Source organism: Chlamydomonas reinhardtii, chromosome 17 (assembly GCF_000002595.2).
Source record: "Chlamydomonas reinhardtii strain CC-503 cw92 mt+ chromosome 17, whole genome shotgun sequence".
Lineage (NCBI taxonomy): Eukaryota > Viridiplantae > Chlorophyta > Chlorophyceae > Chlamydomonadales > Chlamydomonadaceae > Chlamydomonas > Chlamydomonas reinhardtii.
In genome coordinates this window covers 5,576,921-5,601,481 of record NC_057020.1, presented here as the reverse complement: position 1 = coordinate 5,601,481, position 24,561 = coordinate 5,576,921, and the positions used below count along the sequence as shown (strand labels likewise).

At 62.4% G+C, this 24,561-nt stretch overlaps 4 protein-coding genes across 4 annotated transcripts; 3 read left to right on the top strand and 1 right to left on the bottom strand.

Moving 5' to 3' along the window:
• Nucleotides 1-381: 381 nt before the first annotated feature.
• CHLRE_17g737850v5 (uncharacterized protein) lies at nucleotides 382-4,744 on the top strand. Its single transcript, XM_043072585.1, has 7 exons — nucleotides 382-903; nucleotides 1,050-1,650; nucleotides 1,903-2,332; nucleotides 2,495-2,618; nucleotides 2,858-3,293; nucleotides 3,420-3,491; nucleotides 3,652-4,744. Exons 1-7 carry the CDS (start codon nucleotides 635-637, stop codon nucleotides 4,366-4,368), a joined length of 2,649 nt encoding a protein of 882 aa, XP_042915044.1. The 5' UTR covers nucleotides 382-634; the 3' UTR covers nucleotides 4,369-4,744.
• Nucleotides 4,745-5,005: 261 nt separating this feature from the next.
• Nucleotides 5,006-8,751, bottom strand: CHLRE_17g737800v5 (uncharacterized protein). Its single transcript, XM_043072584.1, has 6 exons — nucleotides 8,517-8,751; nucleotides 8,153-8,303; nucleotides 7,760-7,958; nucleotides 7,293-7,526; nucleotides 6,057-6,612; nucleotides 5,006-5,934 (listed from the first exon to the last, which is right to left on the bottom strand). The coding sequence occupies exons 1-6, from the start codon at nucleotides 8,551-8,553 to the stop codon at nucleotides 5,753-5,755; spliced, it is 1,359 nt and encodes a 452-aa protein (XP_042915043.1). The 5' UTR covers nucleotides 8,554-8,751; the 3' UTR covers nucleotides 5,006-5,752.
• A 250-nt stretch (nucleotides 8,752-9,001) lies between these two features.
• Nucleotides 9,002-9,837, top strand: CHLRE_17g737752v5 (uncharacterized protein). The gene has a single exon (XM_043072583.1). The coding sequence runs from the start codon at nucleotides 9,041-9,043 to the stop codon at nucleotides 9,467-9,469; it is 429 nt and encodes a 142-aa protein (XP_042915042.1). The 5' UTR covers nucleotides 9,002-9,040; the 3' UTR covers nucleotides 9,470-9,837.
• Nucleotides 9,838-10,341: 504 nt separating this feature from the next.
• Nucleotides 10,342-24,558, top strand: CHLRE_17g737702v5 (uncharacterized protein). Its single transcript, XM_043072582.1, has 34 exons — nucleotides 10,342-10,877; nucleotides 10,985-11,100; nucleotides 11,387-11,441; nucleotides 11,745-11,869; nucleotides 12,114-12,277; nucleotides 12,465-12,607; nucleotides 12,841-13,044; nucleotides 13,240-13,338; nucleotides 13,523-13,650; nucleotides 13,770-13,861; nucleotides 13,998-14,152; nucleotides 14,278-14,411; nucleotides 14,517-14,590; nucleotides 14,765-14,976; nucleotides 15,155-15,202; nucleotides 15,396-15,592; nucleotides 15,771-15,903; nucleotides 16,048-16,089; nucleotides 16,225-16,338; nucleotides 16,486-16,536; nucleotides 16,700-16,914; nucleotides 17,031-17,176; nucleotides 17,321-17,457; nucleotides 17,586-17,904; nucleotides 18,835-19,088; nucleotides 19,279-20,130; nucleotides 20,213-20,524; nucleotides 20,671-21,186; nucleotides 21,326-21,497; nucleotides 21,639-21,739; nucleotides 21,942-22,501; nucleotides 22,758-22,992; nucleotides 23,138-23,283; nucleotides 23,448-24,558. Exons 1-34 carry the CDS (start codon nucleotides 10,817-10,819, stop codon nucleotides 23,832-23,834), a joined length of 6,699 nt encoding a protein of 2,232 aa, XP_042915041.1. The 5' UTR covers nucleotides 10,342-10,816; the 3' UTR covers nucleotides 23,835-24,558.
• The last annotated feature ends 3 nt before the right edge of the window (nucleotides 24,559-24,561 follow it).

Genomic DNA, 24,561 nt, shown 5'->3' with positions numbered 1-24,561 from the left:
AGAGGTTTGTGCGACGTTTTAAGAGGGAGCTGGCGGGAATGGCACCGTCGTGCAAAATTATCGAGTCCTCGCCTCCGGGGGGCTCATGAGCCGCCGGGATCGTCCAGGATGCAAAGCGCCTGTCAGACTGGTGACACCGACATCCAAGTTTCCTTGTAGGGCATGCGAGCGGCATCCCAGCATAACGGCAACTTTTGTTTGTCGGGGTGAGGGCCTCAGGAGAAAGGTATGAATGCTGGTCAAAAGCTTGCGTGCGTTGCGGGCACGCGGCGTCAGCCCAACCGCCCACAACTTCCCGCCAAGACTTGACCCATGCCAGGACAGATTGCTGGCCTCTCTCGCAGCCTCCTTCTCAGCCTCGACTTCCCTTGTACGGTATTTGTTATTCTTAATTGGCATACACAGTTCCTTAGAGCACTTCAGATAGCAACTCTTGGTAAACGTCAAACGCTGGATTGCAGCGTTTGTTAGTTATCATAAACGTCGTCTGCGTGCAATTGTTGCCGATCTATCCAGTCTACCTGTGTTGTCGCTGTAGTCAGCCTAGTTTAGGGGCACGCGCGCAGCATTCTCGAGCGACGGCCCCGCGATGGAGCCAGCAGCATCGAGCGTGGAGAGGCCGTGCATCGATCTCATGTCATGTCCTGACGCGGTTTTCGGGGTTTTCCGATGCCTGGAAGCACCTGCTGACCTGGCGCGGTCAGCCTGCGTCTCGCGCGTGTGGCGGGATGTCGTGTACGCGCCGCTGCTCTGGCACGCGCTCCTGGAGGCCGAGCACAGGGCCGCCGCCCACCCTGACCTTGCCAGCAGCAGGGAGACCTCCCGCAGCAAGGTGGATGCATCTCCTTGCTGCTATGCATACATACGCGAGCTGCTGCAGCCGCGGTGTGACATTCTCGGCAGGTGGGCCGCGACCTGTCGCTGAACATCATCTTTTCGCTTATGCTATACACACCGTATGTGCATCACCAATCTTGCTAAAAGGGACGGCCCTACTAGTTGTGTTCGTGTCTCAAGTGCTGGCCTTCCCATTGACGTCCTGTTTGTAGGCCTGCAGCGCAGCTGCGGCGGTGGCTTGGCGTCCGCAGCCTTCAGCATCGCCTGTGCGCGCAATGCCCCTTTGGTGCGCCGGCGCCTCCGCTGTCAATGCCGCGACGGCTTGACAGCGTGCGGGGTTCGCGAGTGGTGTTGAATGCAGCGAGTCAAACAATGGTAGTGTTTGACCAGCGACAGCAGCGGCTTATGTTCGTGCCTCTGGAGCGCGCGGCGGCGGCGGCGGAGGCGGAGGCGGAGGCTGCTGATGAAGAATGCGGAGTGCGAGTTACCTCCGTGCCGCCGCTGCCGGCGCAGCAGCTGCAGCAGCGCCAGGCTCGGGCGCGTAATATATGGGCCGATTGGGCCGGCGAGGATGAGGGCGCCGTGGCTGGTCCGGAAGACCTGGAGGCAGGCGAGCTGCAGCCTCCTGTCGGGGGTGCAGAGGTGACACCAGGGGAAGTGGCAGACCTCGGCGGCAGTGGATTCGATGTGTTGGTTTCGTGTGCGGGCGACAGCGGTGACTCTGGGGCCTGCGGCGGCGGAGTCCATGACAATCAGCAGTCGCTACCGGGCAGCGGCTTTGTGGCCACCGGACACCCCGATGGCCGAGTCCTGGTAGGTGTGGGGTGTTGGGGATATGGGCTAGCAGATGGAGGGCGGCGGTCCAGCCTCGACCCAAATCCGTTTGGCTGGTTACGGCGTGCTGCAGCCTTGTGGGGAGCTAGGTTGTGCTCACGACATACGCCCCTTTGCTGGATGGGTCTGCCACCGACCGCTACTGCTGGTCGCCAGCTGCTACTGCTGTCACTTCATGTCTTCACCCATTGGCTGAGTCAGCCTTGCCCTGGGATGCGACTGGACGTGCAGGTGTGGGACGCGGCCCGCGCAGCCGCAGTGGGACGCCTGCCGTCCATGCAGGGCTGCGGGCGGGGCCCGGTGCTGGCGCTTGCAGCCGCTTCCATGTGTTCGCCGGCCAGCGGCGGCACAGCGGAGGACGTTGAGGAAGACGGCGGGGTAGCTGCGTCCTTTGCCCGCAGCAGCAGCAGCAGCAGCAGCAGCAGCAGCAGCAGCAGCAGCAGCGGCGGCGCCGCGGGTGTTGCGGGCACCAAGGCCTGCAGGCGGACGCTGCTGGCGGTGGCTTACCGGGCGGAGGTGCTGGTCTGGAGCCTTCCACTACCTGAGTTTTCACCTGCTCCCGTTGCCGCGAGCGCTGCCGCAAGCATCCCATCAGATGCTGTGGTTGGGACCCTGCCGAGCACCCGGCTGGAAGCCATCATCAAGCCAACCCTAGACACAGGTGCGGTCATCATGCGCAGCTGCCGACGCCTGACCCACGTCGCTGCCGGCCGCGTGGCGTGTCAGGTTGCCGCATCCGGCATGCCTTATGAGCGCTAAACATGGCTTCCTTCCTACCTTTTTATGTTCGCGGTTCCCGTGCACTATGCTATATTGCTCGCAGCGGTCCGCTCCATGGCGCTCAGCGGCCGCCATGGCGTGCTGGCGCTGCGCTCGTCTGACGGCGTGGAGCTGAGGTCGGTGCGGCGGGCGGAGGCGGGCCGCTGGCTGCACGGCTTCAGGGACAGGTGGGAGGGCGCGGACCCGTGCTTTCTGGGTGGGGCTTGGTGGCTTTGATGGTTGGGCATGTGGGTCAGGGCTACTGCTGGGGCTTGCGAGAATGGGCTAGAGAGGAGGTTACGGCCTCGAGGGTGCCAGCGAGGGGCCGAGCTAGGTGGCTTCTGGGCAATTGCGCTTACGCTCGCCTACACGGCCACGCCCGCCCAAGCGCACCAGTTTCCTTGCCCCACCCGCGTTTCGAGACCAGGCGCAACACGGCGCTGCTGTGCCTGGGCGACTTGCTGTTCGTGGCCTCCTCCAGCCCCAGCTTCATGATGGCTGCCACCTCAGCGCCACCCCCGCCTCCGCCCGCGGCTTCGCCGGCTCTGGGTGCCATGGAAGCAGCAGGGGCGGCGGCTGATGTGCATGTGGAGGATGGGGAGGTGGCGGCGCGGCCGCTGGGCCCAGGCGTGTGTGCAGCGGCGTGGTCGTGTGACTTCCAGCTGGAGGTGTCGGCAGTGGACTTAGGGGCGCTGGTGGCCAGGTGCGGTGGCGGTGGAGGCGGCGGCGGCGGCTCGGCGGCAGCGTCAGCTGGGGAGGTGGGGCCGGTGGTGTTCGATGGGGTCGCGCCTGCGGCGGCAGGGGCAGCTGGAGCCGGCAGCGGCGCTCCCGCGCGTGGACAGCGGCCTGTGGTGGTGCGCACGGTAAGTCGGAAGCCACGCCTTGCACCACCGGCATATGCTGTTGTAGATGCCTTACGGCGATGCCTCCAGACTGCTTCATGCTGCTCGGTAGCCACGCTCGCTCCAAATTGAACGCCCCGCCTGCAGACGAGCCCCGCTCAGCGCTGTCGACTACCCGCGGAGGAGGCATCGCGCATCCTGTGGGACCAGCCGCTCCAGGTAGTTGAGGGGGACAACCTTCGCGGGCAAGGTGGCGTGGCGGTTACCGCCGGCTGACCGCCGCTGCTGCCAGCTGACGCAGACCAGGCGAGCGTCTGTCGGTGCACACCCTTGCGCGGCGCACGACTCACTTTTCTTAGTTATGTGCTCACGTATGCAGGTGTGCGCCACCGGCGGCTTCCTGGTGGTGAGGTGCCTGCAGTTCGATGCGTCGCAGCAGCAGCCGGCGCAGGTGCAGCTGCTGTGGCCTGGGCTGTTCGCCTTCCCCATGGGCGACCTTGTCTCAGGCCTTCAGCTGGGTGGGCTGCAGCGGCAGCCACAGCCGGATGCCGCACGGCATGATGGAGCGGAGGCGGAGGCCGCGGAACACGCGTTGCCATCCGGCCCCCGTGACGGAAGTGCACCGGCGGCTTCCTCACCCGCCGGCCTCGCTCACCAGCAGCCACGGGCCCAGCCTCAGCCGCCAGCAGCACCAGCGCATATCATACATCAGGCAGGGGCGTCAGGGGCGTCAGGGGCACGGGTGGGGGCGGCTGCGGATGGTCGCGGCGCCCACCCGCGGCACGCCGAGGCGGTGGCCGCGCTCCGCGGTCTGAACCAGCAGGCTGCCGATGGCGGCTTGTTTCATGCACCTGCTGCTGCCGCGGCCGGTGCTTCCAGCGCCCCGCCTACTCCTCAACCGCAAGCCGCCGCTGGCGTGCTTATTCGTCGTACGGTGCAGCCGCGTGTGTTGTGCAGCTCCGCCAGCCGCAGCGGCAAGCTGCCTCCCAGCCTGCAGCTGCTGGCAGCGCCGCGGAGCCTTGTGCTTGTGACCCCCGAGCAGGAGGTGTGGCTGCAGCCGGTGCCGTACACGCAGCCATTTCCAAGTGAGCAATGACCGTGATAGCCAGTATGGTCGACCTGGCCGTGGTAGCGTCAGCAGGAGGTTGTACTGATGCTGGGTTGTGACTGTATGAGCGTATGTATGAAGGTATTACTTCGTTCGGTGCCTATCTATGTGTCGGTAGCTAGCTTGGATCAAGGTCGTTCTCTGAAGGACGCCTGACTTCGTGATAGGGTATTAGGGTACGAGGTGATGTACCGTATTCGTGAACGGCTGGCCGACGTGGCCTACCGTATCTGATGTTTTGGGGCGTAAAAGGACAACTGGTGATCCAGTGATCGCGGGGCGCAATATAGGCCAATGGCCCAATGGCCGCCCTGCTTGACCTTCACTGACGATACCTGTCCGTTGCCGTCAAGAATGACCATTCCCCGAGCCCTCCTCCAACCCTGCCAAGACCGCATGCCCTTCTCCAGATTCTCGTCACCAGCTGCTGATTGCGTGCGCATCCCTCTTGAGCCCCAGCACGAGCCCGGGTTGTCATTGCAATAACCCCGCAAAGGGTGCGCACCTCCCTGCTCCCGCGGTCCAACCTGAGACCAGCCATGGGTCACCCTGCCTGGCACCACCACAGGCAAGCACTCTGGTGTGATGGCAGCACCTTTTGGGCGACTATGACGTCAATCAAAGATGTGTGGATAGTTTACAAGCGACCTTCGTTCCCAGTGAGCCATGACGGTGGCATTGCGGGAATCCCAGATGGCCGATACTTCCTTCCCCAATGGTTCAGTTGCGTGGTCGTGCTGGCTCATAAACATGCTCCACCACACTGTCCGGTTCTCGACGCCCTGCCTACTGACCCAGCAGAGGCCAGCAGAATGAGGCAGGGGGTTCCTATCCTGTCTTATGTCTGGCACAGTCTGACACCACCCCAGCAGCCCAGCACCCGTTTCTTAAGGCAGCACGGCAGCACCTTAATCAGGGCGACTATGATGCCGAAAGTGTTGGGACGGACGCACCAGGGGGGGGGGGGTAGGAACAAACTTTCTTGACCCCATGCCACAAAACGTCTCCCGGACCCCCCTACCTACCGACCGACCGACCCCCCAAAACCCCCTCAGAACCCTTTAGTTTTTTGTCAGGTTGGTGCCAATTGACTGCTCTCGGTGAGATCTATCGCTATGCAAATTGATCCGCCTTGGGAACACACTTTGACCGACCGACATGTGGACATGTCACCCGTCCGCCGACAAGTATCCTGATAGACTGGCCTGCTATGCAACGGCTTACTCCAATGTTACTTGATAGTACGAAATGAGCTGACGCGTTCATCCATGCAAAAGCCGCCCGGCACCGGCCTGTCCCTGACCCGTTCCCCAGGCATCTTCCAAAATGCCGACATGCCGCTCCCCGAAGTACCCCATACTATGCATGTGTGCTAAGTCTGGGGTATACCTACGCACGCCTCGTTGAGCTGCACCCATTGTGCCGCGCGCTGCAGGACAGAAGCGCAAGGAACAAAAGTTGGCACGAACCTGTGCAAAACCTCAGCAGACTGCGGCTGCACAAACGAGCCAGCCGCAGACCCGCGCTGTACTGCCGCTGCTCCAATTGCGCCACCTGCCGCATTTGTACACACGGCATCCATCAACAACATAGCTCCCTGCCATTGCCTCTCCACAGAAGCACGACCATCATGCCCATGTGCTCCCATGCAACCCATTCCCTGACCCCCCACCTACCGCTGCCGAGTGACACAACGCCGCCCTGCCTCCATTCGTGCGTCTCCGCGGCCATGTCCAGCAGCACCTCCACCTCCGTCTTCTGGTCGCCCACCTTGCCCAGCAGAACGGAGTTTGCATGATTGTGCGCAAAAAACAGCACTACAGTGCTGCATGAGGGCAGCTCCAGGGCGCCACCGCCCGAGACCGCCAGCTCGCGCAGCGCCACATGCGTGGTCCGGCTGTACGCTGCAGTGACGTGCCCGCCCAGGTCCTGCTGGTCGACCAGGCTTACTACGAGGACGTTAACGTCCAGCCCAGTCATGATGTCCACGACCACCTTAACGGTGTCCACCTCCAGCATGCTGTCGTCTGTGTCGGCGGGTGCCGCCAACATCTCCAGCGCTTCCTGTGCCCGCCGCAGCTCATGCTCAGCTTTTGGGAGCTGCGCGCTGTCCGAGATTGACCGGAGGTGAGCCACGTATTCCTCCAGCACCTCGACCGCCTCACGCAGCTTCCCGCCAATGCGCTGACGCAGTGCCCGTCCGTGGTCCAGCTCCACGCCCGCAAGCAGACCCTGCGGGCAAACCACACATTCAGAGCCCGTCAACGTCCCCAGTCATGAACCGTGGGCCATCGCACCGTCACCAAGCCAGCAAATCTGTACTCGGGGGCCCGCATAAACACGACTGGGAGCAGGTTCGCGAGGCGGGTATTCGAGGCTCCGCACGAGTCCAAAACCGGTGAGCTCCGGCACAATTTGCATACCCCTACATACCCCATTTTTATCCATCCATTGACATACAGGGACTCTGGTGCTGGAAGCCTGACCTGCCTTGACATTTCCCGAGGGCGGGTGCCGCGACCCTCCCTTATCACAATGTCGTATTTTAAAGGCCTGGACACGCACTCTAGTTTCCAATGGTGTAACCTAGCTGGCGACAATATGGTTGAAACGCTGTCTGCGACGAGATGTTCGCCAAGTAGGCCTCTAACAAGGTATTTTCGGTTCATATGTCTTTCACTAACACTCAGTACACTCTGCAAACCAAACCGGAGGTGCACCGAGCGATCGAAGGACCGCAGCCATTCAAGACCGAAACCTCGGCACCTCGCTTCCCCGACCCCGGACAAGGTGTCAGCGTCACTCCTTGTTTGGTCGCAGTCATGACCCGTCTTCCCCACCACTTCACGGGCATCACCATACAGTTCGACGCCCACCGTACTGTATTGCCCAGGCCCCTGCCCGCCACTCACTGCGATTTCGTTGTACACCTGATCCTCCAGGTCTGGGCACGCCAGTAGCCCCAGCAGCGCGCTCAGCACCATGCACATGTGCTCCCCCGGCGACACGTCCGCAAGCACAGCACCAGGTTTCGCCTGGAGCAGGACCAGCTTGGCCGCTGAGCTTGGGTTGTCATACCGCTCAATCCCCAGCGCTTCCACAAGTGCCGCTCGAGCGCGCCAGCTGCGGCGCTGGCGCTGCACCACCTGTCATGAAAAACAGCATATCGTCACACCCAGGAGAGTGGCCTCAATAACAGCACCCAGCCCTAGGAAGGTCGTTGGCCTCACAACCCCACGCGTACATCATATCCCCACTCCCACTCGACCTCAATCAGCTGTGCCCTCCCCCCACCAGCCAGGCCCCCAGCCCCCCAGCGACAGCTCTCTGACGTGCTCTCCCCTGCTCGCAGCCCCCGCATGCAATCCACACCACCCACCTCGTGGTCCTGACGCACTCTCAGTCGGACCAGGCCGCCACCGCGGGCCTGAACCGCAGCCGCCATGGCCGCAGGCAGGCCGTCGCCCCAGCCATCAACCACCCTCACACGCGATGCTTCCGCGTACTCCGCCACCTGCTTCGATGCTCGCGCTGCAGCTAGTACCTCCTGCATCGCGCCTCGCGCAATGCTCGCCTGCCTGTACGCCGCCGGCAGTGCACTAGTTGTTATCGGCCGTGATTCACCATGATTCACCCCGTCCCTGCCACACCGCCCGTGCTCGCACAAGACCCCACCGTCAATGCTCCGGGCATGGCACCCCTACCCAACCCAACACCTCGCCCCACCCTCATAAGATACACTCGGTACCACCGTTCTGCCCGCCTTGCGTACCTCCGCGGTCTGCCACTCCGACTCTGCGGCTGAAAGAAAGCGTCCCGGCAAAGGAATGTGAGCGTAACCCTCCCACAACGTGCACGTCTGCTCAGTGTCCGTTCACGCTCGCTACGAACGATGTTGCAATTTTGCAGCCGTTCCCTGCTACCTGCACGCTTCGCTCTTTGGCTTCGAGGAAGCTCATGCGCCCCCGCCCTGGAGCGATGTCATTTACAACCAAAACCGGCCCGACGCGCGGCACGTAGCATTCCACGTTTCACTGCAACGTATACTACACAACCAGCCCTTGTGAGGACGCCCTGGAGCCCCGCAGAAACGCCCACGCGCCCCGTGGGCACAGCCGCGAGACCACCTTGCTTACTTGCCCCTTCCTTAGAATGCCCCCCAACACCGTGCATTTTGTCGCGCACACCTGTAAATTTAATTGTAAACCCTACTGAAAAGATGAGCCCGCTGCAAAGATGAGCCCGCCCCAACTTTTGAGAATGGATCCCCCTTTTACCCAGACCGACCGACCGACCGGCCACTTTGAGGGGTCATAACTTTGCACCCAGAAACCCATTTTCAATTTTGAAAGCGGATTCGTGATTTTCTCCTTGAGCTCTATCCATTTGAGGCATGGGGTCTGTTTCGGAAGATTCTACCCCCCCCCCCCTGGACGCACGTTCGCAAGCGCCCTTGGCAGGCAGCAGCGGGATGCCCACCTTGCCCACCCTGGCACCCTCCCTGCCCCCAACAGCAGATTGGGGTTATATGGTTGCTGGCTTACAGAATGCTGCACCATCTCACGCCTCCCTCCCCGAGTCCCCGGTCCCCGCGTCGACCGAGTACGGCACTCCCTGGATCCATATTCGCGACCGCTTGGAGCGACATTGCTATTTTGTAATGTATTCCACTTTACCAGCAGCACCAGCGCATATCATACATCAGGCAGGGGCGTCAGGGGCGTCAGGGGCACGGGTGGGGGCGGCTGCGGATGGTCGCGGCGCCCACCCGCGGCACGCCGAGGCGGTGGCCGCGCTCCGCGGTCTGAACCAGCAGGCTGCCGACGGCGGCTTGTTTCATGCACCTGCTGCTGCCGCGGCCGGTGCTTCCAGCGCCCCGCCTACTCCTCAACCGCAAGCCGCCGCTGGCGTGCTTATTCGTCGTACGGTGCAGCCGCGTGTGTTGTGCAGCTCCGCCAGCCGCAGCGGCAAGCTGCCTCCCAGCCTGCAGCTGCTGGCAGCGCCGCGGAGCCTTGTGCTTGTGACCCCCGAGCAGGAGGTGTGGCTGCAGCCGGTGCCGTACACGCAGCCATTTCCAAGTGAGCAATGACCGTGATAGTATGGTCGACCTGGCCGTGGTAGCGTGAGCAGGAGGTCGTACTGATGCTGGGGTGTGACTGTATGAGCGTATGTATGAAGGTATGACCTCGGTGCCTATCTGTGTGTCGGTAGCTAGCTTGGATCAAGGTCTCTGAAGGACGCCTGACTTCGTGATAGGGTATTAGGGCACGAGATGATGTACCGTATTCGTGAACGGCTGGCCGACGTGGCCTATCTGATGTTTTGGGGCGTAAAAGGACAACTGGTTACTGGTGATCCAGTGATCGTGGGGCGCAATATAGGCCAATGGCCCAATGGCCGCCCTGCCTGACCTTCACTGACGATACCTGTCCGTTGCCGTCAAGAATGACCATTCCCCGGGCCCTCCTGCAACCCTGCCAAGGCCGCATGCCCTTGTCCAGATTCTCGTCACCAGCTGCTGATTGCGTGCTCATCCCTCTTGAGCCCCAGCACGAGCCCGGGTCCCACTGGTTGTCATCGCCCCGGACGGGGTGCGCACCTCCCTGCTCCTGCGGTCCCGCCTGAGACCAGCCATGGGTCCCCCTTCCTGGCACCACCACAGGCAAGCACTCTGGTGTGATGGCAGCACCTTCTTTTGGGCGACTGTGATGCCGAAAGTGTTGGGATAGACGCACGTTCACAAGCGCCCTTGGCAGCCGCGATGGCAGCAGCGGGAATGCCCACCTTGCCCACCCTCCCTACCCCCCACAGCAAATTAGGGTTGTATGGTTGCTGGCTTACAGAATGCAGCACCATATCATCCGCCTGACCGCCTCCCTCCCCGCCTCGACCGAGTACGGCACTCCCTGGATCCACATTCGCGACCGCTTGGAGCGACATGCTATTTTGTAATGTATTCCAACTTACCTTATTAGAAGACTGTGAGCTTGCTTATTGGCTTTCAAAAGCCTTGTCTATTGCAACCTCAGAGCGCTGCAGACAGGCCGCTGCTGCAGCATTACACGACGACCCGTTTTAGGAACACCTACATTACACGATTCAATTGTCCTTCCTAATACACCCGAGAATTATGATAAACTGCTTGTCTGCAGCAAGGTCAACTCACGTCAAGCACCGCTAGCACGCCAGCGCAATCGCCTAGATGTTGACTTAAGGCTTATGATGTCCATCAACTACATTTTGTGCGCAAGCACCCGGCAGCGGCCGGGCTGCAGCCGCTGGCGGTTTGCTCAGTGCATCGCTTTGGTGTTCTCGCTTGTGTGGCTTCGACTTGCACAGGTCAGTCGGGGCCATTGCACGATTTAGCTGTGTTGCTGAAGCAAATTGTATCTAACACCTCGCTCGGGTGTGCTACAGGGTAAGGCGGAACGCGTTCATGCGAGGCACTTCACCACCGGCTCCTGCTGCGGTTGGCGACCGGACTAACTATGAGGCCTGCATGTCTTGCTGCAATAAGTTGCTGTGAAGCGGCCTGAGATAGGCAGGCAGGCCTGCCGGGTTAGTGCTCGGCTTACCCTGGCCCCTCTTTTTCCCCCGCGTACAGCTACCACGGAGACGGATGTCCTCACGGTGTTCCTGAAGCCCATGTTCGGGGACCCCAGCTCAGCATGCAGTACCGATGTTACAAACACGTGGACAGGGACCGTGTGTAACGGCACAGTGAGTTGGAATCCCGACCCAGCAGTGACCGCCTCTTGGCGAACTGGCGCCTAAGGGCTGCTGATCGAACGGTAGTAATACGCATCATGTTGTGAGGGTGGGAGAATCGGTTGTAAATTATGGTAACAGTGCGAACATGCATGTAGATATTTGTGCAGCCCTGGGCGAACGTGCTTGTGCACCGTCGAAATTCACGCGTCTGCGTCAGCCTTCGGCCGGGATCGCACATTGGGCGTGGCTTAGCGCAACGTGTCGTTGTTAAACTGCACTCCCAACCACGTGACAGGCATGGTACGGCGTGGGCTGCACGGGAGACGGATCGGCCGTGATTAACAACACGGGTGAGGCGCCTGCAAGTGCTGTCGGGTGTGGCCGGGCTGGTTGCATGAGTGAGGATGAACATCGAAAGCCCCGCACACGCCTCCAGGGGCCTTCCCTGCCTCGCTTGGTCCAGGGCGGGTCCGGGCAGGTCCGGTTGGTTGCCCAAGGGCGCATCCCCCTACCTTGCTAGTGTGACCGGCGAAAGCTCCACGGCTCTTGGGTCCCGACGCCGTACTGCTCGGACTCCACACAACTTGTGTGTGCCTTTCCCATGACCATGACCTGTGCGCTCACTCACATCTATTCACCCTTGTGTGCAACAGGCTTCGTGGAGTCGCTACTGCTGCCGAACTGCTTCCCTGGAGGAGTCGGGGTCGCGGCGTCGCTGCCATCTCAGGTCTCGGTCCTGACGGCTCTGACGCGGCTGGACCTCACGGGCAACAAGTTGGTAAGAAGTTAGTCCAGAGAAGGGGAGCCGAGATACCGTACCCAACAATGGTGTTGATGCATGTATGCTCTGGGACAGAGGTTGAGTCACGTAGGCACGTGTACTGACACGGCCCATGTGCGTTGTGTGGGTGAGGGCAGGTGGTATGTGTCATTCCATCCAGCAGCCTTATGCATGGGCTATGAGTGTTTCTTTCGTGGCTAGCGGTGGGCCTACGTCTGCCCTCTTACATACCCGACCGCAGAGCCCCAACAGCGGCCTACCAGCGGACTACTCTGCCCTGACCGGTCTGCGCCTAGTGGGCCTGGCGTCCATGGATCTGGAGGCGGGCCCGGTGCCCTCCAGCGGGTTCCCACAAGAGTGGTCCTCGCTTGTCAACCTGCAGCAGCTCGACCTGTCCAACAACCGGTGCGATGAGGTTATGGAGACGCGATGGGGGCTGGGGGATGTAAGAGAGCAACAACGCTTACATGTGGGGGCGTGCTCACACGACGGTGTGTGCGAGGGTAGGGCTGTACGGATACGGGAGGCTTTGCAGAGAGCCTCACGTATGGCAGGCTGCCCACAACACGCCCCCTCTCGTATCCATTCACAGGTATCTTGGTGGCGAGTTGCCGCAATCGTGGACGAACATGGCAGCAATCGTCAGCATAGACGTGTCGAACACGGGGGCTTGCGGCACAATCCCGGGCGGCCTGAGCAGCCAGGTGACGCCCTCAGGCCTACCTTCGTCCTGTGGTAAGCGATCGAGGCCCAATACGATAATCTGCTGCACATGGTCATCGAATGGGCGATTGGGCCGGAGCTGCTTTGATGTATAACTGCAAGGGCGGGCAAAGTGCTGTAGGTTGTGAAGGTGTCTCGGCGTCAGAGCTGAATCCAGGCCGCGGCTTCCGCACTCTGTCGCGTGTGCTTTGCGCTGACTTACGCTCCCTCCACGCGGTGCCCCACATCCATATGCTGAACCACAGAGCTGGTGAACTGTCGGCGCTACTTAGTGGAAACGCTGCAGCCCATGATCGACAGCCAGGTTCAGCCCGGCTCGGCCTGCAACCTCACCAGCGCGTGGCCCAGCAGCTTGAGCATTGACTCGTGGGCCGGCATTACGGCAATGATTACGGTCGTTGGTACAACGCCCGTTTCTGACGTCATCGGTTTCGTGCTGAACGGTTGCTGTGAGTCTGAACCTTGCATGCATGGCAGCACGGGCATGTGGGCGGGATGCAACGCGGCCCTGCGCCCTAGTAGTGTACCACGGGCGCTGGAGAACACGCGACAGTGGGCCCGCTAAAGTGTCCCTGTGTCGCAAAGCATACCATCCGGTCGCCACTTTTGACACTTGCTGCTCACTCGCAATGCTGGTGACACAGATGCGAGCAACGGCAACTCCTTCAACGTGGTGTTGCCGGACGGCTTGTCATGCTTCGGCAGCCTCACGCAGCTGCTGTTCAATGGCAACAATGCAGCAGGTGGGCAGGGGGGCACAGACGGGTGGTTCCCTTGCGAGTCGCTTGCGAGAGAATGTGCGAAATCACACCAGACACATGGGGGCGGCAGTGATCACGTCGGGAAGGTGGGGGAACGGTGCTGTTTGCCGCGGCGTCGCCCGCCTCGGTGCAACCTGCCGGTGCGTGCCTCCATGCCGCCGCGCAGGCCCCCTGCCGGACGCGTGGACCCAGCTAAATCAGCTGCAGGAGCTTTGGGTGACCGACAACATCCTGACCGGCAGCCTGCCGGCATCCTACTCCGCGCTCACGGGGCTCACGACATTGAAGCTTCACGTAAGTGCTCCGGTTGTATTGTCACGGGAGCGAGGGGGCCACGCCCGGGGCTGTTGTAATGCACCAGTACGTCGCCTTGGCTGACCAGCCCTTCCTTCCCTTTTGTACGGCGCACACAGCAAAACCAGTTTACCAACACGCTACCGCCTGAGTGGCAGGCCATGAGCCTGCTCGCAGACATCAGCATCAGCGACAACACCCAACTGAGCGGGTGAGAGCAGAGGTACACTCCCCCAGGTTACCTGGCTGAGAGCGAGCTAACAGTCGAGTGCGTGAAAACACAGCACACGCTCACGCCCTCCTGCTGGCCTACCATAACGCATGTGCCTGCGCACTCATCCTCGCAGGGCCGTGCCTTCTGCATGGGGCAACCTCACCAGCCTCACCACCTTCAGGGCGCGGACCGTGGGGGTTGGTGGCCAGCTGCCGCCCTCATTCAGCGCCCTGTCGCTTCTGACGGAGCTCACGTTCGTGTCGGACACCCTGAGCGGCTCGCTGCCGAGTGAGTTCACTATGCGCAGGGTGGGCTTTGATGGGAGGTGGCCTCACTTGGCTCCCGGTGCCGTCTGCCGCTGTCGTTAGCATCATCCGCTGCTTGACGTGTGGGATATGACCCCAACGCTGCAGGCGAGTGGAGCACACTGTCCTTGCTCCAGCAGCTGACCATCACTTCCAACCGAGCCACGTCCACGATGACGGGCACGATTCCCAACGCTTGGTTTGGGCCCGGTGGCATTACCCCTTCCATGTCGTCGCTTCAGGTGCGGAAGGCGCGCGGCGTGGGTTGCGGGTGCTTCCGTCTCTTGTCAAACATGAAAGTGGCATCCGTGACAAGTGACGCGCTGCTGTTGCTCCGCGCGATGCAGGCCATCACGATCAGCAACACCGCAATTTCGGGGCCCCTCCCCACCGACATGTCGCAAATTTTCAGCCTCACAAAGTAAGTAGGCGCCGCCTTCTCCGCACGCCTTGGTACCCTCCCCACGCAACACTATGCCCCGTGTAGTACCTGACACTACATGTTCACTCGCCATGATGACGCCCTTGCGCTTCCGCGCTCAATCCACGCTCACTCCCTATAATGGACACACTGTGGTATCATCTCTATTTGCAGACTAGACTTCTCCGCCAACAAGCTCACCGGCGGCCCGACACCGTCGTCTGGATTTCTGTTCGAGTACAATACGCTGCAAAACCTGCAGTTGATTAGTCTTGCCAGCAACCAATACCTGGGCGGAACCGTGCCATCGGCCTGGGCAGTTACGATGTCCAGCCTTACATTTCTTGACCTCCAGGACACGGGAGTGTGCGCGCCCTTCCCGACGGGTAGGAGGTTGGCGGGTATGGAGGCGGGCTGCAGAGGTTCCATGGGCGTGAAGGAGAGCCAGGGGTGACAGCGGGTTTGTGGAAACTGTGGCAAGTGAGGAAAGGGGAAGCATGCTAGGAAACATTGCAAGCGTGCAATCATTCAAGGCTGTCTGCACGCCCTCATCCGCCTTTGCAGGTTTGAACAGCGCATTAACACCCGGCACGTTTGTCAACTCGTATTGCGGTAAGTGCATGTCAGCCGCTAGTATGGATGGCCGGGTTGGCAATAGTGCTGCTTTGCGTCGCTGTGATCAGTATGACGGCGCCCATTACGGTCCAACCAGCCAAGCAACCAGCTGCTCTGAACGCGCCCAATCGCCTCATATGGCCCGATCGATCCCTGTGCGTGTGTGCGCCCTCATGCGTGCAACCTACAGACGATCTGCCCGCTGCCCTCAACCTGGCCACAAACTTTAAGCCGCTTTTCGACAGCGGCAACGTCAGCTTGGCGTGCGACTTGAGCTCGTGGGACATTTCAAACCCGTTGTGCAGCAACACGTGGAGCGGCGCGCTGTGCTCAGTCAGCCCACCAGACAGCTCCGGCTTCAGCATTGGGCAACTCACTTCACTGCAGGTAGGCCTACCCGACATTGTGTTCAGGCTCCGCCTGTCGGCTACCCAGGTTTCAATCTATTATCCCGCCTCACACTGCGCACTCGCTGCGGTCAACCCCACTTGACAAGGTGCAGCCATGCATCATCGTGCGTGTCTACATGCGGTTGACGCCCTTGCCTCGGTCCCGCCCTTCGCAGCTCATTGGCTGCAGCGCGCCAGCTGCTGGCAGCGCGGCTGCCAGGCAGCTGCCCGCAAGCATTACTCAGCTTCGCGGCAGCCTTCAGGATCTCGTCATCTCGACGTCGTACCTTACTGGCACCCTCCCTTTCGGCAAGTGCTCGTTGGTTGGGAGTTGCCAAGCTGCTGCGGCAGGCGCACTGGCTGTAGGTGCACGAGACGGCCTCAGTTCGCGAGCTACCAGCAGTAATATGCCATGCCGCTCCCCGGCTGCTGCCCCTTGTAAATGTTGCGCAGAACTTGGCTTCATGAACCAGCTCACGCGCATGGACCTGTCCTGTGAGTAAAGGGTAGGGGAGGCGGGCACTGCAGACTGGATGGGCTGCCGGACAGGCGCTCCGAGTCAGAAGCAGGGGCCGGGATGCCATCTGCCCCCTGTTGACGCGCCCCGCCTCCCCGGCTCACCCTCGGTAGGGAACCTGGTCAGCGGGACCCTGCCATCATTGTGGAGCGGTCTGGGGGCTATGCAGCAACTGGACTTGAGCGCCAACAGAAACATCAATGGCTCCATTCCTTCCGACTGGAGTGGTAAGTTAATGCCACATCGGAATCAGTTCAAACGCACACCCGTGTCTATGACAGCAGTCCCTGTGTCCGGGCGCCACAAGTCCGTGCGCTTGTGCGGCTTAACCGGCGGCGTATCAAGTCATCTGGCGTGTGGCCGCGCTCCCTCAGGCATGAACTCCTTGCGCACGCTGAACCTCGGCGGCATGGACAAGCTCACAGGTACGTGCGTCGTGCGCCGTACACGACCCGAAGTAGCATGTATACGTGCAGCCATGCTAAACACACCAACAAGGTGAATCCAAACTGAAATTGACATGTTGCGGTGTACCCAAGGGTGTACTCAACTTGCATTCCCCACCAATGCATCCTTACTTGCCGACAGGGCCGCTTCCGGAAACGCTGATCTCCATCCCGGGCCTCGCTGATGTGACGATTGAGAGTAACTCCCTTACGGGCACGTTGCCTGCTGTATGGGATAACCTGTTTGCACTCACAAGTCTTGTGATTGGTGCGGGCGGCAACTCGGCACCCGGGCCAAGTGTCAACGGCACCTTTCCGCAGAACTGGTTCACCAGCGGCAACCTGAACAACCTCTGGGTGAGCACGGGCGGGGGACCGGGCGGTGTAGGCATCAAAACTCTTGGGAGAGCATTGGTGTCTAAACCCTGCACATTGTTTCCTTGCCCTGGTAAATCATGCTACTTGTTGCGCAGAACCTGCGCATAGCGAACACGAAGGTGTCCGGGCCGCTGCCGGATCCTGGCAGTACCTTCCAAGCCGGCTTTATGGGTCTGACTTCTCTGGACCTCAGTTCCAACATGCTCAGTGGAACCCTGCCCGACTCGTACCAGGGCTTCTCGTAAGTGGGGCGTTGCGAAGTTGTGGTGGTGACAGGGCCACTGTCTGTGTGTCCCCTGCACTTCGCCAAGCCACTTGTTCCCTTAAGGTTTCGGCCAATCCGTAAAAGCCCTGTCCCTGTGCTCTCTTGACTGCGCAACTGCAGCATCCTGCAGCGCATCATTCTGAATGACAACACGCAGATCACCGGCAGCATTCCGACCAGCTATTCGACACTGGCCACCGTTGGGCTAGTGACACTGAATGTCGCGAGTACCGGCGTGTGTGGCAGCATCCCAGCAGGTGAGTGCTTGGCACTGAAGCTGGAGCTGTGGCAACCAGCAATCGCATCCATTTGAATTCGCAGTAGACTTCCATCATGTACTCGAGGGGTTTCATATCGCCCACCAAATCCATGCTTCTGTTTGCAGACATTAGCGGCGCCGTAACGCCAAACCCGCTTCCTGCCTGCCCGAGTCCGCCCTCGCCACCTACCCCGCCACCGATGCCTCCAAGCCCGGCTCCTCCCAGCCCCTTGCCCCCTTCGCCGGCCCCTCCCAGCCCTGCGCCCCCTTCGCCGGCCCCTCCCAGCCCTCCCCCGTCGCCCGAGCCACCCTCGCCAGCCCCACCCAGCCCCTTGCCTCCTTCGCCGGTGCCTCCCAGCCCCGCGCCACCTTCGCCGGCCCCTCCCAGCCCTCCTCCGTCGCCCGAGCCACCCTCGCCGGTGCCTCCCAGCCCCGCGCCACCTTCGCCGGCCCCTCCCAGTCCTCCCCCGTCGCCCGGGCCACCCTCGCCGGTGCCTCCCAGCCCCGCCCCACCTTCGCCGGCCCCTCCCAGTCCTCCCCCGTCGCCCGGGCCACCCTCGCCGGTGCCTCCCAGCCCCGCGCCACCTTCGCCGGCCCCTCCCAGTCCTCCCCCGTCGCCCGGGCCACCCTCGCCGGTGCCTCCCAGCCCCGCGCCACCTTCGCCGGCCCCTCCCAGTCCTCCCCCGTCGCCCGGGCCACCCTCGCCGGCCCCACCCAGCCCCTTGCCCCCGTCACCGGTCCCTCCCAGCCCCGCGCCACCTTCGCCGGCCCCTCCCAGTCCTCCCCCGTCGCCCGAGCCACCCTCGCCGGCCCCACCCAGCCCCTTGCCCCCGTCGCCGGTCCCTCCCAGCCCCGCGCCACCTTCGCCGGCCCCTCCCAGTCCTCCCCCGTCGCCCAAGCCGCCCTCACCGAACCCACCCAGCCCCTTGCCCCCGTCGCCAGCTCCTCCCAGCCCCGCGCCACCTTCGCCGGCACCTCCCAGTCCTCCCCCGTCGCCCGAGCCGCCCTCGCCAGCCCCTCCCAGCCCTTCGCCCCCTTCGCCGATCCCTCCCAGCCCCGCGCCCCCTTCACCGGTCCCTCCCAGCCCTCCCCCATCTCCTGAGCCGCCCTCGCCGGCTCCTCCCAGCCCGTCGCCCCCGTCGCCTAAGCCACCCTCACCAATCCCCCCTAGCCCTGCGCCCCCTTCGCCGGTCCCTCCCAGCCCTCCCCCGTCGCCCGAACCACCCTCGCCGGCCCCTCCCAGCCCTGCGCCCCCTTCGCCGGCCCCTCCCAGTCCTCCCCCGTCTCCCGGGCCACCCTCGCCGGCCCCACCCAGCCCCGTGCCGCCTTCGCCGGCCCCTCCCAGCCCTGCGCCCCCTTCGCCGACCCCTCCCAGCCCTCCCCCGTCGCCCAAGCCACCCTCGCCTGCGCCTCCCAGCCCCGCACCCCCGCTGCCTGAGCCGCCTAGCCCTGTGCCTCCCAGCCCGGCACCCTCTCCGGTACCGCCGTTGCCTGTGCCGCCCAGCCCGCAGCCGCCGAGCCCCGTACCTCCCAGTCCCCCGAGCCCCCTCCCGCCCAGCCCAAGTCCGTTTGCAGCCGCCGGCTCGGACGTTTTCTTCGACGTGACCTTCCAGGGTGTGAACCTACCAGGTCAGCTATTTATGTGCCATTGTTGTCTGCATTTTGTATGCTGTCCTGTGGTATGGCAATACAATAGTGTTGCGCACATGCTTAGCAGCAAGACGTCCTCGCGTACATGTTGTGTGTGCATACGGTACGCGCATTCGCTTCCTGGCCAGGACCTCACTGCGGCCCTCACTTTGCCCTCGTCCCTTTACAGACGTCAACCAGACGAAGTTTGCACAGCAGAGCTGCACCGAGCTGCAGACCTCCACGGCCGCCTTCAACTGCGTGAACAACAAGCTAGTCTCTGGATCCATCATCGGTGGCTACGTGCTCACCGCCCCGCCGGGCACGCCCCTGGACGTGTTCTACTCAGCCGTGCAGACAGCCGTGACGACCGATCCCGCGTCACTCTTCTCGGGCTCCTTCCTGTCGGCGTACGGCATTTTATCAGTTAGTGGGACAATGCTTCCCGGAGCCGCGGTGCCACCGTCGCCTCCAACGCCGAGCCCGCCTCCTTTGCCCCCTTCACCGCCGCCACCGCCTCCCCCGTCGCCGCCTCCACCTCCTCCCCCGCCGCCACCCTCACCGCCGCCGCCAGCCCTTTCACCCTCACCACCGCCGCCGTCTCCGGCGCCACCACCCCTCACGCCTCCAAGCCCTCCACCTCCCAGTCCGGTGCCGCCCTCGCCCGTACCCCTTCCGCCGCCGCCCTCTCCACAGCCGCCGGTCCCTCCGCCCCTGGTGCCGCCACCCTCGCCCTCTCCGCGGCCGCCGTCTCCCTCGCCTCCGCACCCTCCGGCGCCCTTCCCACCGCCATCGCCTCCTCCGCCGCCAGGGCAGTTCGTTTCGGGGTATGAGGTGACGTACACACCCACGTTCTGTGCCGGCCTGGCGTCCGACACAGGCTTCAACGTTTTCGATCCATCGGCCCTTGACCAGTTCGGCCGGATCACCGCGATCACATTCGTGCACGATGCGGCGATTCCGGGAGTGGTCGTTGCCGTGAAGCTGGTGTATGGCTCTGGATCCGCGACACACACAGATGTCCTGGCTGGCAGCGTGTACGGTAAGCGTTACATGTTGTGGGGGCCGGCGGCAGGTCTGACACACACCGATCTGACCTCCCTGCATTCCTCCGCCGCCCGCAGATCCCAGGAGCCCCACGCTCTCGCAGAGCACCGTGCGGCTGGTCTCATCAGGTGGCTCGGCCCTGCAGACCCTGTCCGTGTGCTGCACAGCCACCGGCTCAGTCGCCCAGCTGGCTGTGGGATTCGCAGACGGCACCGCAGCCTCGACGGGCCTGTGCCCGGTGGGCGCGCGGCGCCGTGTTCTGCTGCAGGCCGGAGTGGGCGCCGGCGGCGGCAGCGCGGGCGTGCCGACTGGGGCTGTGGTGGGCGGTGTGCGTGGCGGTCGAGGCGCGGGCGTCAACAGCATCGGATTTGCGCTCGCCGTAAAGAAGCGTGAGTGGCTGGACGAAGGACCATGCACGTAACTGCTGGTGTGGTGTGGTGTAATAATTGACGCCTGCTGGGGCTATGCTGCCAGTCCTGCCCTGAAAGGCCTGCATGTGGGGCTATCTAGCTAATGATTCCTGTTACCCCTGCAGCGTACCCGCCGCCAAGGACTGTGCCCTTCCCGCCAAGCCCCGCACCGCCCTCGCCGGAGCCCTTGCCTCCGCCTGGCCGACGGCGCCCACCGCCACCAAAGGCGCCCTCGCCGCCTCCGCCGCCACCACCCTCGCCGCCTTCACCTCCACAGCCGGCCGCCCCTGGAGCCCCCGCCAGGCCTCCCCTGCCGCCTCGCCCGCCCTCACCCCCGCCGCCGCCTCCCTTCCTGCCCAGCGTACCGCCTTTGCTACCACCACCGGTCGGCACGCCGGCAGCGCCACCCTCACCACCGCCGCCCCCGGCACCCACAACGCAGTCCGTGCAGGTTGCGTTCCAGGTGTCCGCCAAGGTGGATTACACGCAGATCGTCGCGAACGTGCCCCCGCAAGTGCCCAACACCGTGCCTGCATCAACACTGGTCCTGCTCGGCCCGGCGGTGCCCATTGTTCGCAACTCGCTGGCAGATCCCTTGATCGCCTCCACACTTTACGGCCGCGGTCGCGTGGCGGCCTTTGGTGAGTGGTGCACCTTCTTGCCCGCTGCTTCTGTACCGCTGACGTGCCGTCGCTGCTGTATCCGTCACATCTATCTCCCTTGTTGACGCTTACCGCTAATGGGTTCACCCATGTACACTCCTCCTCCCTAATTCTCCAGGTGGTGAGAAGATGATCACGGGCTGCTGCAAGCCCAGGGGCAAGCCCACGCCCTCAGACCCGTCCCTTGACACGATCATCGTCAATGCCGCCGACTGGGCAGCCTGGTACGGCAAGAAGGTTGGCAAGGCCATCATTCGCGTGGCTGACACCCGCTACGTGCCCATGGCCAAGTAAGACAAGACATGCAGTTGTGTGATGTTGGCTGTGAGTTGCATGATGTTGGTTAATTGACCGCATCTGGGTCACACCTGCAAGTTTCCCTGCCTTGCTGGCGGTTTCCTGATGCGAGTTGCCCTTCTGTGCACACACAGGTACGTCGTCAAAAAGCGGCCTGACTCTTTCGACACTCTTAAAAGCGCGAAGATCAAGTCCTACTATCTGTCCCTAAAAGCCTTCCTTAAAGATGGACACAGTGAGTAGTGGGCTGTGCAAAGGGTTTGGCGGCGTTCTGCTATCCTAAGTGCCTTTTGCTCAGGGGTGCCCCTGCTTTTGCCTGATACCATGCCTGCTGGCACTACACCCAGCGCAGCAACGCATGCTAGCATTCGGTACCAAGTCCCTCTAATCAGACACGTCACACCCGTGCTCCTACCGCCTTCATCCCGCACGCGCAGAGGCCTGCGACTTATACGTCATCGGCTCGTATGACATTCAGTACCTGGAGCCGCGCGTCTCGCATTTCCTCCAGGAGTTTGTCAACTACGGCAAGGGCCTCATCGTGGTCGGCCCCGATGTCATGCCGTCCATCTTCTACCCGGGCTCTTTGGCGGCGCCGTCCCTGGCGCCCTCAACCGCCGGCCGTCGTAGCATGCTTCTGCAGCGTGCGGCCGTGCTGCTTGGAGACGCCTTCGAGCCCGATGTTACCGATGCTGGTGACAATTTGTCCGACCCTGACGCTGGCGTGGACCTTCGCCATCAGCTCCATCGCGAGATGGCGGCTGCCCTGGTGCGGCGGCGGGAGCTGCAGCAGTCAGGTAGCAGCAGCACCGGCAGCAGCGCCCCGGGGAATCCGCTGTTCAACTCGACCAGCATTCCAGTGAACCAGGTATCGGGTCCCATGGGGCTGGTGTTCAGCGGGTACGTGTCCGACCCCGGCGGCAACCTGACTGTGACCAGCCCCAGCGAGCTGCAGAACGCCGAGCTGGCGGCCAGCCAGTATGTGGAGTACCTGCAGGTGCGGGCGCGGGAGGGCGTGGGCGTGGGTTGTTGGGAACGGGCGTCCCTGGGCGTGGTCGATGATTGAGTGGATTGGGCAGTGCACTCATTGCTAGGCGAGGGTGTAACAAAGGACAGATTACGGTAGCGAGAGGAGGACAGGGCAGGCCTCGGTTTCTTGCTTAGGGGCACACGAGAGCCTGCTGTGCGTCGTCTTGCGCCATTACTGAACAACGTTCTGCCTCCACGCACCTGCGTTGCTGACGCACGCACAGGGCCGGATGGCACTGACAGTTCCGGAGCTGTCGCTCGCCGTGTCCACCATCACCAAGGCTCGGGCGTCAGTGCCTCGCAGCACCCCTGGCGCCTCACGTTTTTGGGACCTGTCGGATGAGGCTACCGTGCTGTCTGGAAAAGCACCAGCCCTGCCGCCTCTGTTCGGGGCTCCGCCACCACCACCGCAGCTGCGGCCGCCGCCGCCTCTACCTCCGCCACGGCCGCCGCCGCCAAGTGAGTCGACTTGTTCATGGCCCTGCGTTAGGGCATCTCGGCGTGAATAAGGGTCCCTTGCTGTAAGTTGTGCTATCCTTCTTCGCGGCTTGCATCGGCAGCCGCTAAGTTGCTGTTCTCCCTGGGCCTGCAATCCATTGTACAGGCTTCCTGCCCCCGCTGACCGCGTATGTGGGCTGTTTCTTTGAGGCGGCATCGCGCCGCGCACTCAACACAACCCTGCTCACGGGAACCGGCGTCAGCGTTGACAGCTGCCTCGGCGTCGCGACCAACGTCAGCAACCCGAACATGGTGAGGATCTATCTGGACGAGTTGGGCTCAGGAGGAGTAAGCATCACATGGCAGATCAAGCTGGGGCCACAACGGGTTTATAGAACACACGCAACACGCGAGTGTCGCCATACCACGAGCTGAGAGCGAATGCCGATGTGCCCTGACACACGCACCCGCTGCAGGTTGGGATGACGTTCCTGGGCCTCCAGCGCACCGCCTGCTTTGGCGGTCGTGAACTCAGCGCGTCCTTCGTGGCCGCACAGATTGCGGAGGCCGCCTGCCCCGTGTCCTGCCCTGCCGCGTCCAACCAGAAGTGTGGTGGCAACGCCAATGCCACCGGCATCCCAGTCAGCGTGTACCGCATCCTGTCCGCCGCGCCGCCGCCACCAGTTGCTGCCGTCATGCCGCCATCGCCAGCACCGGTGGTGTCCGGTGCAGTGCCACCGTCGCCGCGGCCATCTCCACCTGTGCCGCAGCCACGTCAGCAGCCGCCCTCACCGGCGCCGCGCCCGCCGGTACGGCCTCCACCGCCGGTGGCAAAGAAGAAGTTGTCCCGGCGCGCAGGTTAAAATTATGTAAGGAACTTAACATGCATCCGTGTGTGATTACGGTTTACTGGTGCGAGCTTATATTTGAAGGGTGAGCGAGTTTCGTAGTTGATGGCCTCGTAAATGTCCGAAGTGCAAGATTTGCTGCATTTGCCCTACCTGCCCATGGAATTTCCAATTGGGTTGCAACGGGTAGCATTGCTTGTCTGTATGGCCAGCTTTAGACGCCATATAACAGAAGCAGTGCAGCATACGCCATGACACTGCACGGAATGCGCTTGCTGCTGGGACACTGGGCTTTAAGGCATACAGCTTAGTGATCGCTTGTGCGTTCGTAGCTGCTGGTGTGCAACCCAAGCGCACGCATCTGTACTGGCATGGTGTTCGAACATCGACAACTGGATGAAGTTGGTGGCGTGTGCTGGACACCGAAAACCACTGCAATCTTCATCGTTATTTCCATTGAATAGCAATGTAGCCTCTCGGATCGTTTAGTTTCTCATTGATTGTTAGGGCATGGATTGCACTGCTTACTGCGCACGCGCCGGGGCACCATATGCGTGCCGCCAGCTCGGTTTCCTTGTAGCAACTAGCCGTGTACACAGGTTTAGAGGGTTGTACCTGCTGTATCGGAGCTAGGAAACAGAGGCAGGCATAAACAATAGCTGCTGAGAGACGCAGGCCGGGAAGAGGGAGGCACCCGGGGTTGCCCGGGGGCCTGCGCGTATTGTAACGCCTGGGCGTTTTC